At 57.6% G+C, this 13,836-nt stretch overlaps 1 protein-coding gene across 2 annotated transcripts in view; it reads right to left on the reverse strand.

The window, feature by feature from the left end:
• The window catches only part of AFAP1 (actin filament associated protein 1), a 115,800-nt gene that overhangs the window by 22,124 nt on the left and 79,840 nt on the right, over positions 1–13,836 (reverse strand). For both annotated transcript variants that reach the window (XM_058670317.1, XM_058670316.1), the window contains exons 8-10: positions 11,051–11,146; positions 10,364–10,445; positions 5,404–5,553 (exon numbers count right to left, since the gene is read on the reverse strand). In XM_058670317.1, coding sequence (XP_058526300.1) covers positions 5,404–5,553; positions 10,364–10,445; positions 11,051–11,146 — 328 coding nt within the window. The remainder of the gene's footprint in view (positions 1–5,403; positions 5,554–10,363; positions 10,446–11,050; positions 11,147–13,836) is intronic.

A 13,836-nucleotide genomic window follows, 5' to 3' on the forward strand; every position in this document is an offset into this window, starting at 1 on the left:
GGGCATGTGGACTGTCCCGCAGGCACCCCAAGGTGACTGCGTGTCTGGATAAGGCACCCCAGATGTACTGTGCGGTCCAGATTATAGCTGCTGCCGCCATGGCATATGAAAGCTGTTCTCTCAAAAAATGGATAAACCTCTGTGCACACCTGCTGGTTCAGGCACAGGCTATGGTATGATTTACTGCTAAAGTTCATAAAAGTGAATTCCACTGAGCCACTTGCCATTCAGGAAGTCAGCATTACCTACTTCCTGATGTCTGACTGGCTACGACCCTGACCGGCAGCATTTGGAACCCAGTGCTAACACACCTGTTTTAAAGCATGCAAGGTGGCAGTGCCAGTGCAAGCACATGGCCAGGAGCCCCAACAGCACCCTCCCGCCATCATGTCTAATCCCACCACACCAAGGAGCCAATTGGCCTGGCACTGTGCTCCAGGCTGTGCCTTAGCCTGGCGTGGTGTCTGTGGAGCCCTGCCATGAAACCTCACCTACAGCTCCTCCTCGGGACAAGGCACACCTCAGCCAATCACAGATGTCTGTCACGGGGACAAGGCACATCTCAGCCAATCACAAATGTCCGTCATGGGGACGAGGAACACCTCAGCCAATCACAGATGTCCGTCATAGAGACAAGAAACACCTCAGCCAATCACAGATGTCCGTCATAGAGACAAGAAACACCTCAGCCAATCACAGATGTCCGTCATGGGGACAAGGCACATCTCAGCCAATCACAGATGTCCGTCATGGGGACAACAAAGCTGACTCTGCGATGGGAGCAGCAGGTGTGGGTCAGAGCCCCCGGGGCTGGCCCACCCTGTGCTGCACAGTCACACAGCTTATGCTGCTAAGGGAGCTGAGGGCAGGCCTGACGGCTGCTCTGGAAACAGACAGAAGACGGGCTGGGGATGCCGTCTTGGTTGGTACACCTCCCTGCAAGCCTGTCTGTGACAGGAGACAGATGGCTGCTGGGGGTGTCATCAAAGCAGTGGGAAGAAGGCTCTGGGACCAGCAAGGCTCAAAATTACTACTTTCTAACAGAAACAAGTTGACCAAAAATCTCTCACAAAATAAGGGAAAAAAGATTAAATTTTCATCTGTGTGTGTGTGTGTGTGAGGTCATTTCTAGTGAGATGCTAAAGAGAAAGTCTTGCGGCTTCCTCCAGCCCTAGAACTTTCTCTGGAGGTAAGAAGGCAGGCCACAGCTTCAAAGGCTGCAGCTTAGCGCCCTCTTGTGTTCAGAGCAGGCGCTTGATGGGACTGAAGGTCCCACACTTCAAACCAAAGGCCTTGCTGAGGGAGGAGGAGGCTCCTCTGGGAGCCAGAGGCCTCACCCGCGAGTTTCCATATTATCAAGCACTAATGGGAAATGACGCATTTATAACTTGGAAGGGAAGCTCTAGTACCACGCACAGTCAACTCTGCCCTCCCAGCCTGAGGGACCGTGGCGCAGGCTACTGCCTGCGTGTGCTCTGACCGCACATGGAGAGCTCGCCTCCTTGTGGGCATTTATGGAATCACCGCCAACAGCCAGGCTCCATCCTGAAAACCAGCCAGCACCTTGGACGAGAGCAGGAGTGGCAGCCTCACCTCCTGGGTGCAGCGGGGGAAATGCATGGAGATGCTGCGCGCTAGCAGCCCAGAGCGCAGGGCACTGCCGGAGGAGCTAGGACACGGGGCGGGCAGGTGCTGCCACACCCCAGCTCTGCCTGGGGGCCTCAAGCACAGAGGACCTCGCAGCGAAGGTGCAGAGAGTGGGCTTGGTCCAGGAGAGGACATGAAGTCATCATAGGGATGTGAGGGGCTCCAGAATGCCATCACCAGCTGGGGCCCGTCTGCCAGGGCAGTGCTGTCAGCCTCCAGGCTGCTTGTGCAACCTGCAGGGCAGCGAGGGCAGGCTGGTACCACTGGGCACTGTCCAGCAGCCAGAGAAGAGGGCCCAGCCTTCCATGCCCCCTTCCCCTGAGAGCCTGGCCCAGAGCTGAGAGATGGACATCACACCACAGGACGGTGACTTTGGATATGCTGACACTTAAGAGTATGACCTCAGATGATATTATCAGATTTCAATGCCTCCCTAGGATTTATTTAGTTTCAACTAGAAAAAATAATCACCCCGGCAACAGATGTGTTTACACAATAGGAAGCTCCACAGGGATGGGTCCAGTGTGGTTCTGCCTCCCATCTTCTCAGGAGGGCGGGCAAGGTGCCATTTTCTGGGTGGGGAAAATTGAAGGAGAGGCCATGCAGGCAAGAGCAGCCCAGCCCAGCTCAGTTCGAGCTGAGCCCCGGGTCGCCTTGGGGAACGATGTGAGGAGGTTACTCCTCCTGCAACGCAACTCTTCTGTCCCGGCACCCACAGTGGGGTGTTACTCTGTCCCGGCACCCACAGTGGGGCGCTACTCCGTCCCGGCACCCACAGTGGGGCGCTACTCCGTCCCGGCACCCACGGTGGGGCGCTACTCCGTCCCAGCACCCCACGGTGGGGCGTTACTCCGTCCCGGCACCCCACGGTGGGGCGTTACTCCGTCCCGGCACCCCACGGTGGGGTGTTACTCCGTCCCAGCATCTACAGTGGGGCGTTACTCCGTCCCGGCACCCCACAGTGGGGCGTTACTCCGTCCCAGCACCCACAGTGGGGTGCTATTCCGTCCCAGCACCCACAGTGGGGTGTTATTCCGTCCCAGCACCCGCAGTGGGGTGTTATTCCGTCCCAGCACCCACAGTGGGGTGTTACTCCGTCCCAGCACCCACAGTGGGGTGCTACTCCGTCCCAGCACCCACAGTGGGGTGCTACTCCGTCCCAGCATCTACAGTGTGGTGTTACTCCGTCCCAGCATCTACAGTGTGGTGTTACGCTGTCCCAGCATCTACAGTGGGGTGTTACTCTGTCCCAGCATCTACAGTGTAGTGTTACTCTGTCCCAGCATCTACAGTGGGGTGTTACTCTGTCCCAGCACCCACAGTGGGGTATTACTCTGTCCCAGCACCTACAGTGGGGTGTTACTGTATGTAAAACACTGGCCAATCTCAGTAAGAGTGTTTGCACAGAAAAGACTCTGCTCTGCCAGCCCTGGAGAGGCCTCAGGAACATCCTTCAGTGGAGTGCTGGGCTGACAATGAACAGGAACTGCAGCTGGAGGCGGAGCAGAGCACCGCAGGACAGGAGGGGCAGCTCTGCCTCCACTTGCTCTGGGAAGCTGGGAGATGTCTGCTGGGTGCTGTGCCCCAGCATGCCCCGGGCTTGCAGTCGGGCCTCTGCAAGCTGAGCCCAGCCTTAGCTCCTCCTGCTGCAATGCAGGAGACAGGACAGGCAAGGCCCCGAGCTGGGCAGCAGAGGGGCAGGGAGAGGCTTGTGGAGTGCTGGCTCACAGCATCACTGCCTGACTCCAGGAATCCCGTCGGCGGTCTGGAGAGATACAGTGAGGAGCGAGCAGAGGGCAGCAGGGCCCTGGAAAGCAAAGACACAGGCATGCACTCCCCAGTGACGATGGGCACCTGGAGAGTGGTACCCAGGGGGAACTTGCCAGCACAGGACAAGGGGACCAACAAGCTCCCTCCATCCATGGTTGGGATGTACGTCTCAGCCCTCAGCATGGAACCAGATGAGGCGGGGCCAACTGGACCAGCTCTGACACCCTCCCCCAAGGCTTCAGACAGGTAGGGACATGGGACGTGGGGCAGCCACAGCACACAGGGCCTGCCCTCCTGAGACTGTACTGCCACACCCCTGGGACAGCCAGGCAGCAGTGCAGACAGGCCAGAGGTGAGCTGGCTCTCAGGTTCTGGGAACATCCCCTGCTCATCCATGAATGTTGGTGACTGAAAGCCAAGAGGGAGCTGAGGAGTCACAGCAAGGGGCTCAGCAATGGCCCACTGCCCCCAGGGGTGCCCTCCTTATGCCCTGTCTGCCTGGGCTTATGGGCCGGAGGTAGGCACCTGCTGAGTCCATCTGGCTGTGTGCCCTGTCCAGCAAAGGCACTGTGGGCAGCCTCTCACTAACAGCCAGTATCTTGCATGTGAGGGACACTCATGGGGAGAGGGGGATGAGATAGAGGGGTGCTGGAGCCACACTGATGGGAGCTGAGTGCGCACTATCACTTACGGAAAAATCACTGCTCCCTCCGACCTCTGTGCAGGCACCCGCCCACGGTGAGCTCACGACAGCTCAGCAGCTTGGCCGCCTAGGGAACACCACCTGGGGGGGGCGAGGCTCACCCGGGAACCACCACTGGGGACAGGCTCACCGGGGGAACGTCACCCAGCTAGGGGCAGGCTCACCCAGGGGCAGGCTCACCTGGGGACCACCACTGGGGACAGGCTCACCGGGGGAACGTCACCCAGCTAGGGGCAGGCTCACCCAGGGGCAGGCTCACCTGGGGACCACCACTGGGGACAGGCTCACCTGGGAAACCACCACCAGGGGGCAGGCTCACCTGGAGACCACCACTGGGGGCAGGCTCACCCAGAGACCACCACTGGGGGCAGGCTCACCAGGGGGCAGGCTCACCCGGGGACCACCACTGGGGGCAGGCTCACCAGGCCCAGCTGGGGGCAGGCTCACCTGGGGGCAGGCTCAGCCAGGAACATCACCCGGGGGCAGGCTCACCCAGGAACATCACCCGGGGGCAGGCTCAGCCAGGGAATGTCGCCCAGGGCAGGCTCACCCGGGCCTCGCAGAGGCAGCCACAGTCCAGCTCTGCTTCCCATGGCCTCCCTCATCTGGAGTTCTCCCAGCTCACCAAGCAGAGCTGGCTGACATGGAGTTAACCCTGTGAGTGCAGGTTTTGTACCTGGCCTGGAAGCCACGGGAGAGCAAGGCTGTGTGGGTCACCGCAGTCCCTGATACACAGTGGCTGCTCCAAAGCCCCTGGCTGTGTGAGTAGTGGAGATCTCAGTCCGGAGGCCAGACTGGAAACTTTAACTTGAGAAACGCAACTCTGTAAGAAAGTTTCCTTTGACGACCTCAGCCCAATGGAAAGAACTGATCCCAGGGCCATAGGTGCTGGGCCTGACTTCACATTCCTGTGTGCGTGTGTGTGCGCGCGCATGTGTGTGTGTGTGTGTGTGTGTGTGTGTGTGTGTGTCTGGGCCTATTTCATATTCTCTCTGTGTGTTTAGCTCTAGTTCATATTCCTCCTCTGTGTGTGTGTGTGCGCGTGCTGGCCCTATTTCATATTTCTCCACTGTTTACCAATGTACACATACTTATGTTGGTTCACAAATATTTACAAGGAATTTGATTGCTTCATAGGAGCGAAGAGAGAATGTTTCTCTAAAATCCCAGGATCCTGGAATCACTGTAGCCCCTCCCAAGCCTCCTGCTGCGGAGGTAAGAGCAAGGCCGCAGGTGCAGGGCACTCCGGCAGCAGGGCGCGCCCTGGCCCAGGCCCGCCTTACCGCAGGTGGGCACGTCCTCCTCAGCCGATGAGGTCTGCTCATCTGTGGATGGCTTTTTCTTCCCCAGACCGATGATCTTGGTGATTTTTTTCCCAGTGACTTTAGACACGGTTCCCTTGGCCTCTGACTTGGAGCTTTTCTTCCTCTTCACTGTCAACAATGGAAACAGGAAAGCATGTTTTACCCACAGCACGTGCACGGCAGAGCGCACTTTCTCGCCTCTCTGTCACGAGCACACGCTCTGTGTTAGCTGCCTGGGCTCCCGGGGAGACGGGGAGGGCTGCCCTTGGGAGTGGTCGAGAACAGCACACGCACACGTGCAGGGTGGCAAATGGTGATGGGGACCACGTGGTGATCCAGGACAGGGTTCTGGGGTGAGTGGCTGCCTGGTCAGACACTAGCATTGACCGAGGTTGAGCTCAATAACCGATAGGCCCTGCCTGTCTCAGAGGACACTGTCCAGGCAGGGCCAGCAGGGAGCCCCTCACCCCCAGGAACCCCTTGGGCAGCTGCTGGCCTTAGGTAGCCTGCTTTCCGGCTCAATTAGGAATCGTTGGTCAACATGTAATATTCATGATGAGTCTGGAGAGGGGAGAGGGAGGTCCGCCCCCTTCCTGCACCCCTCTGCCACCTCCCAAGCATCCCACCAGCCTCTTTCCTCACTCCCCTCAGCACCGCCTCAGTGCACTGTGTTAACCACAGACGCGACTTTACAGTTCAAAAGAAACAAGCTTGCCTTCCTCCCTCTAACTGTGCTTTTGAAATAAATAAGTCTTTAAAAATCCCTGCTGCTCCATTTCCCAGATGTACCTGGTAAAACAGCAGAAGATGGTCCCAGTGCTTAGACCCCTGCCACACACATGGAAGACCCAAAAGAAGCTCCTGGCTCTTGGCTTTAGCCTGGCTCAATCCTGGCCACTGCAGCCATTGGGGTGTGAACCAACAGATGGAAGATGTCTGGCTCTGCAACTGCCTTTCCAATATATAGTTTGTTTGTTTGTTTCTGCCAGCTCTTAGGGTAAACACAGTGTTGCAGACTGGAGGGAAGGTTCTTCCCAGTTCATGTGCTGGCACCCTGTGTGCGTGTGCACCTGGGCCTCTGAGCAGAGATCAACATGACACACGGTCACCGGAGTGAGCTGGGTCGGGGTCCCCGCAGGAGGACACACACACACACAAACACAGCAGCAGAGCCAGGGGAGATGTCCCTCTGGGGGTCAGCAATGCCCCGACCTAAGGCTTGAAGATCTCACCGCCTTGCCCTGTGGGGTGCTTCCCCGCTCACCCACAGCCAGCGCCGCTAGAGACTCAGTAGAGTCTCAGAGCCGCCCCCGTGCCCCGGATCACACAGGGGCATGGATGTGGACCGGCCCTGCTGAGGTTCTCACAGCGAGAAGAGCTGTGAGTTGCAGAGCCTGCAGACAACACCATGTGGGAGTGGACGGGGTGGGGCAGAGGCCGCTGGCTGGTCACTTCTCACTGCATGCGGCAGCACAGCTCAGGCAGAAGGCTGGAGTGCACTCAGTCCTGCAGGGACTGTGTGCAGACTGTGTGCAGACTGTGTGCTTGAGCCAAGGCCCACACCACGCAAAAATCCAGTGTGTGGGCCCAAGGCACCACTGAATTCCAAAGGAGCTTGTCTCACAGATTCTCAATAAAGGCAGAGTGAGTGTCCCGCACATTCACACAGCACCCTTCCGAGCCTGACTGCAGCCTGGCGCGTGTGAGGAGGGAACTGACATAAGAGCATCTTAGCCCAGCCCGGCCTGCTACTGCTCAGCCACAGGGCACACCCTGAGCCTGCAGGTTACCGCCTCTCAGGGCAAACCTCAGAGCTCCTGGGCTCGATAACACAGCATGCGCCCTGCGGAAGGCACAGGTGACACCTTCTTCAGACGGCTTCTGGTGCGTAGGCCAAGACTGCTTCCAGGAGACTCTGAATACCACGGACGAGGAGGGTGGACTCCGCACCCTTGCTAGGTGAACCTGCCACTGCTCCAAGACCCCTGGTGGCCTGGACTGCTGATTGACGTGGTGACCTCAGGACAGGAACACACGGGCCTGCTTCCCACAGCAGCAGGGCCAGGCGGGCAAGGTCGCGGTTCAGCGAGCACCACGTCACAGCCTTGTCCCCAGCTCCAGCTCACACATTTCAGGGAAGGAAAGCTCAGACACAGATCCTCAGACAGGGACAAACACAGCTGAGGAAGCACCTGGTTCAGAACATACACGTGTCTCTTGCTCAAGGGTAAGAGCGAGCTACACAACACACGTAGGAGCCGAAGATCCGAGCAGGCACTTCATTCCAGCTGCTCCCCGGACGGCAAGTCATCCAGCGGAAAGCAACATCCAGCTGTGCAGGCGCAGGGCCGTGGCCGGGGGAAGCAGCACACGTCGCCACACCCAGCACGACGGCTGTCAAGAGGGCCTGCGTCACTCCCACTCCCGGGGACTCGGCAGAGATGAGGACATACCTCCAGGCAAGTCTGTCTCCGTGGGGGCACAGACGCTTTAGGAATTCTAAAAAGCCCCAGACCAGAAACCCAAATGTTCTTCACTTGGTGGGTGGATACATGTATTGTGGGACATCCACACGGTGGACACTCTTGCCATTGAAGGAACACACAAGGCACGCACGGGCCTGTGGACCAGTTAAGTCCTGGGGAATCACTGAGTCAGGTCAGCTGATGACTGGGCACGGCCCAGTATTAATGTTAGATACAGCAAATGGCCCTCGACAGAGGGACTCCCTACCCAGCAGAGGCAGCCCACCTGCTCTGTGCTGTGGGAGCAGCTGGCCTCACAGGTGGGCGTAATGCCTGTGACCTGTCCAGGGCATATCGGTCACAGAGAACTGAGCGGGGCTCCCAGGATGGAGGGAGAGGGGTGCCCGAGAGCCTGCGGGCCGGAGGACAGAGGTGTTCTTTCTCCCGCATGCACAGGTTACCTGCCTGTGTGTGCTGACACCACAGGCCAGAGGGCATGGGGATTTTTTGCTGTGTGGAGTTTGTATTTTTGTAAAGCTAGGTTTAAAAAGAGACATCTCAGTAGTTGTTCATTCATGTTCACAGTGGCATTTGTCTCAAAACTGGAGGTAGAAACACCCCAATGCCTGCTGACGGGCAGAGACACACACACTATGACTGTCCATGCAGCAGGACACAGGGTGGCCTCGAGGGTATGGCACTGGGTTAGATACGCTGGTTACACAGTGCCACATAGAGTCCACTTCCGCAAGGAACCTACAAGAGGCAGCCAGTCCAGCAGTGGCCACCGTGGGCTGTGATGTCAGCATCTAGTGAGGAGAGTTCCCACGCTGCGAAATGCAGAGTGCAGGCAGTGGTAAAGATGGAGCCACAATAAAAACCTAGGTACTGGGCCCGGTGCGGCAGCCTAGCTAGTAGCTAAAGTCCCTGCCTTGCACACACCAGGATTGCATATGGGCGCCAGTTCTAATCCCGGCGGCCCTGCTTCCCATCCAGCTCCCTGCTTGTGGCCTGGGAAAGCAGTCGAGGACGACCCAAGGTCTTGGGATGCTGCGCCTGTGTGGGAGACCCGAAAGAGGCTCCGGGCTCCTGACTTCAGATCAGCTCAGCTCTGGCTGTTGTGGCCACTTGGGGAGTGAACCAGCGGAAAGAAAATCTTTCTCTCTGTTTCTCCTTCTGCATATCTGGCTTTCCAATAAAAAAAAAAATAAATCTAAAAAAAAAAAAAAAAGAACCCAGGTACTGCCACGGCTTTGTATATTTCAAAACGGCCAAGATGTGTTTTATTTTTAAGATTTATTTTGGTAAAGACTAATTTTTATTTGAAAGGTAGATTGCTAGCAGAAGGAGGTACATGTAGAGAGATTTGCTGGTTCACTCCCCAAGTGGCTACAATGGCCAAAGCTGGCTACCCGGAAGCCAGAAGCTTCTTGCAGGGCCCCCATGTGGGTGCAGGGTCCCAGGACTTGGGTCATGCTCGTTGCTTTCCCAGACCATAGCAGGAAAGTGGATGGGAAGCGGAGCAGCCACAACAGGAACCAGCGCCCACATGAGATGCTGCACTCCAGGCAGAGCCTTAACTTGCCTTGCTACTGCATTGGCCCTTCAGACTTTTTATGCATGTATTTTATACTACAACTGAAAATAAACCAAATGAAGGTTAAAGTTCTCTTTAAAGCTCTGAAAAAAAACACAGACTTTAGAAATAGACAAATATGTCTTCTCCTCTGAAACAAAGGGCAACTGGTCTCATGCGAAGGGAGCACTTGCTTGAGGACAGGAAGCTCAACAGGCCGGCTCAGCTCGGACGGCAGGTCTACCTTGCACACCACTTCTCACTGGCACCACGGGGCTGCACAGCAGGCAGTGCAGAAACCAAGTGAGCAAATGACCCACAGAGAATCCCAATAGGACCCCAAAAAGCTTGCGGCTGAGTGGGGAGGCCCACATGTGGACGAGGGGCAGAGTGGGAGGCCCACGTGTGGACGAGGGGCAGAGAGGGAGGCCCACATGTGGACGAGGCGCAGAGAGGGAGGCCCACGTGTGGACGAGGGGCAGAGTGGGAGGCCCACGTGTGGACGAGGGGCAGAGTGGGAGGCCCACGTGTGGACGAGGGCAGAGAGGGAGGCCCACATGTGGACGAGGCGCAGAGAGGGAGGCCCACGTGTGGACGAGGCGCAGAGTGGGAGGCCCACGTGTGGACGAGGGGCGGAGTGGGAGGCCCACGTGTGGACGAGGGGCGGAGAGGGAGGCCCACGTGTGGACGAGGGGCGGAGAGGGAGGCCCATGAGTGGCTGCAGCGCAAAGGGCTCTCCCTGACTGTCGGTGTTCCAGAAGCCCGCACTGGTGCACCCTCTGCGCCACTGCTGCAGCTGACCCGCCGCCCACACAGATGCGGCACCAGGACTGCACCCCTCATCTCCCAGAGCCAGCCCGTCAGTCACGTCTGCTCACACATCAGACACAGGGCTTACCTGGCTCCTTCCCGTTACACATCGTAGTTCCAGTTTCCACAACGCCTTCTCCGTCTGAGCTGGGTCTTTCTGACGACAGTCTCTTTGACGATAAACAGGATCAAGTCAGTCTGACAGTCACACCGGCCTTGTGATGACAGATCACTAACACTCAGCTCAAAACTGAAGGGGAATGTAGACCAAACCCACAACAGCCAGAGAGCCATGGCCCTGTAGACAGACACTTCGGTCCTGTCTCTCTGGGAAACCCGGACCAACCAAGGGCAGACACAGGAGCTGTTTGTTCCCAGCAGGGACCTAAACAAAGTGGGTTCAGGCAGTTCCTAGGACACAACATGGTGGCCACAGTCACAAACAGCACAAACCAAATGAGCAGGTGGCGTGCACACAGCTGCTCTCCCTCACCCTGTGCCTGCTGTGCTCCTGCAGGGAGGGTGGTCAGTACGTGCCCTGGAGTGGCAGGGCACTGCCCGTCGGCTGTGCAGCCAGCACAGGGCCACTCAGCATGCCTGCTATGTCCTGGAAGCAGACAGGCTGCCCTCCGACAGTCACGTGACTGAATCAGACCCTGTGAGCTCACTAGTCCATCTGCAGCTGAACCAGGCCTGGCCAACCACCAACCCAAGCTTAGACAAAGCAGGTGCTTCTCAGGGATGCGAAGTGCTGAGCCCCTGCCCCCCGGGATACCTTCTCCAGCTCAGCCTTGTGCACTGGGGAGCTGCATGGCGGGGGGCCCTCGGAACCCACAGATCCACCACAGCCACTGTAGGCCTCCTTGATCACCTGCAAAGAAGCAGACATGGTAAGGTGTGCCCAGGCAAGACACATGCCAACAAGGACAGAGTCAGGAGGGGACAGGCAGGGAAGGACTGGCAGGAAGTGGGGGATCTGGCTCTGGGTTGGGGTGCTTTCATTGCTGTACGTCCACCCTGCCCTGACATGCACTCTGGATGCACAGAGCTGACAACACATGTCCAGCTTCTGCCCCAGGAAGTTCCGCACGCATGGGCAAGGGCAAGAGGGCCATGGGTCCCCATCAAGGCAGAGGCAAGAACAGCACGGAGTCCTGCAGGTCGTGGGCTGGGCACGCCTGTGGAGTTGAAGCCCAGGCTGAGTGGCCTCAAGGCTCAAGACATGTGAAGAATGACTGGGAAAGGTGGGGTGGCTGGTGCAAGCCCCCCACCAGGTGGACAGGAAGTATTTAAGGAAACCCTGGGGGGGAGGTGCGGTAGAAGATGAGGTGGGCGTGGCCACTTCAGGCCTACTAAGGAGTCTGAATTAACCCAGTGGGCAGACGGGTCCTGAGAACCCTCCAAGCAGAGGAGCAGTGGACTTGAGGGCCTGGACTCCAGGGCTGGCTTCCCCCAGGCACGCTCAGTGCACGCTGCTTCAGCAGGCTTGGCTGCAAAGCACAGAGGTGGTTGGGCTAAGATTCAGACGCAATGAGTACTCAGTTCCCTAGAGCTGGCAGCAAGCACTCAAGCTCCAGTGAGGGCCCAGTGAGGTAGCCTAGTGGCTAAGTCCCTGCCTTGCATATGTGCACCAGCTTGTGTCCTGGGAAAGCAGTGAAGGACGGCCCAAAGCCTTGGGACCCTGCACCCGCATGGGAGACCTGGGGAAAAGCTCCTGACTCCTGGCTTTGGATTGGCTTGGGTCGGGCTGTTGCGGCCACTTGGGAAGTGAACCAGTGGACAGAAGATCTTTATCTCTCCTTCTCTCTGTAAATTTGAATTTCTAATAAAAATAAATAAATCTTTTTAAAAAAAGTTACACCGGAGCAGGAGAGAAAGACAAACAAAACGTGTTGGGCGCAGTGAAGGCGGCAAGGGCTGCAGCAGTGGCAACACAGGCGCCAGGGACACAAGGACAGGCGGCATGAGTCAGCAGGGCTCGCGGAGAGGCTGACGCAGGCTCGGCAGGCAGGGTTCCAACATGACTGCTGCGTTTCTGTTCCCAGTGACTGAAACAGGCTGGGGCAAGGGGGCTGCACGCAGGAGAGTGGAGCGAAGGCCAATCTCCAGGCAGCCAGACGCGTACGGGGAGTCAGGGGCCATACGGTGATGCTGGCAGCTGTGGTCTCGAGCTCACCAGGAGACAGGGCAACGCCGGGGAGAGCTGAGACATGGTCACAAAGGCTGCAGGGACAGGGGCTGGATGCAGAGAGGCCAGGGCTGGGAACAAGCCCGCCAGCTGCTCGCTTTCTCACTGACTCCTGTGGCAATGCCATCAGTGCCAGCAGTGTGACTTTGGTTCTGAAGCCCTGAGTGCCATCAAAGAAAGGTGAGTCAACAGTGACCTGCTGCAGGACACAGCGAGATCTCGAAAGACGCCTGAGTCCCTGGGGGCCACTGTCACAGCTGCAAGGGTGCCGTAGGAGCCCACCCGGTGACTGTGGGCTATGTAGAGGGACATGGGCCTGCCAGCCTGCAGGCTGTGCCAGCTCTCAAGTGTGTGCCCTCACTGTGCAGCTCACACAACGCTCACGTGTGGTTCCGGTCACAGGGATGTGCAATAAGTACAACACATTCCTATGCTCGCGGAGCACACACTTGGCAACTGAAGGTTAATAGGCAAATTTTTCAAAATGTCTTCTCTGCTTTTATCTTTCAGCTTTCCACACCCAGAACAGTCACACTGCCCTGACCTGGTGCCCTGCCCTGGCTGACTTTCCCCAGCCGTCCTGTTCACCCTCCACCTGTGCCCATCAGCAGCCAGGGGAGGCTGGCATCACAGCGAGCTCAGGGAATACTTTCCAAAGCCATCCCAGATCATCTGAATGCTGAGCTACCTCCTGGACACTCTGTACCTGATTGTTTTCTGTTACCCACACCCAAGCTGGCACTGGCACTCCTGGTCGGGGCAGCAGGGCTTCCCGAGGTGCTGGCAGGCGACCAGTGTGTGCCCAGGCTGAGCAGTGCTGCTCAGGAGACTGCTTGCCTCCCCAGACTAAAGAAGACCCCTGCCTGCAATACGGGCAGACAGCCGAGAACACCAACGCGCATGCCATCTGTCGCGCCCGGGCCTCGCAGGCCAGTCACGATCTCAGGGCATTTCCTGAAACTGCCCACCTGGGATCTACATGCACCAACTGCACCTGCAGAGCTAACTCAGAAACAGAGAGGAAAGGGTGTAGCATTCAGATTCTATCAACAACTATAAGTAAAGTTTTTACACAAACGTCCTAAGTCCTCCAGGAGACAAACTGGAGGATGTGTTGTGGTATCCCGCTTGCTTGAAGCGGGGACTGTGTCTGCAGAAGCACACGCTTGGCCCATTTTTAAGGAAACCTGACCACTGTGCTTCTGGGAAGACTGGCTCTTGCCTCTGCCTGACCCATGGCGCCCTCCCACAGCTCCCGCTGCCAGGGTCGGGGTGCACGCAGAACATGGAGAAACAAAGCTGGCAGCAATTCCTAAAGAAGCATGTGCAAAGGCGTACATTGGTTGTAACACATCCTTTGTGGTTTTCTAACT

The sequence above is a fragment of the Ochotona princeps genome, chromosome 11 (genome assembly GCF_030435755.1).
Source record: "Ochotona princeps isolate mOchPri1 chromosome 11, mOchPri1.hap1, whole genome shotgun sequence".
NCBI lineage: Eukaryota > Metazoa > Chordata > Mammalia > Lagomorpha > Ochotonidae > Ochotona > Ochotona princeps.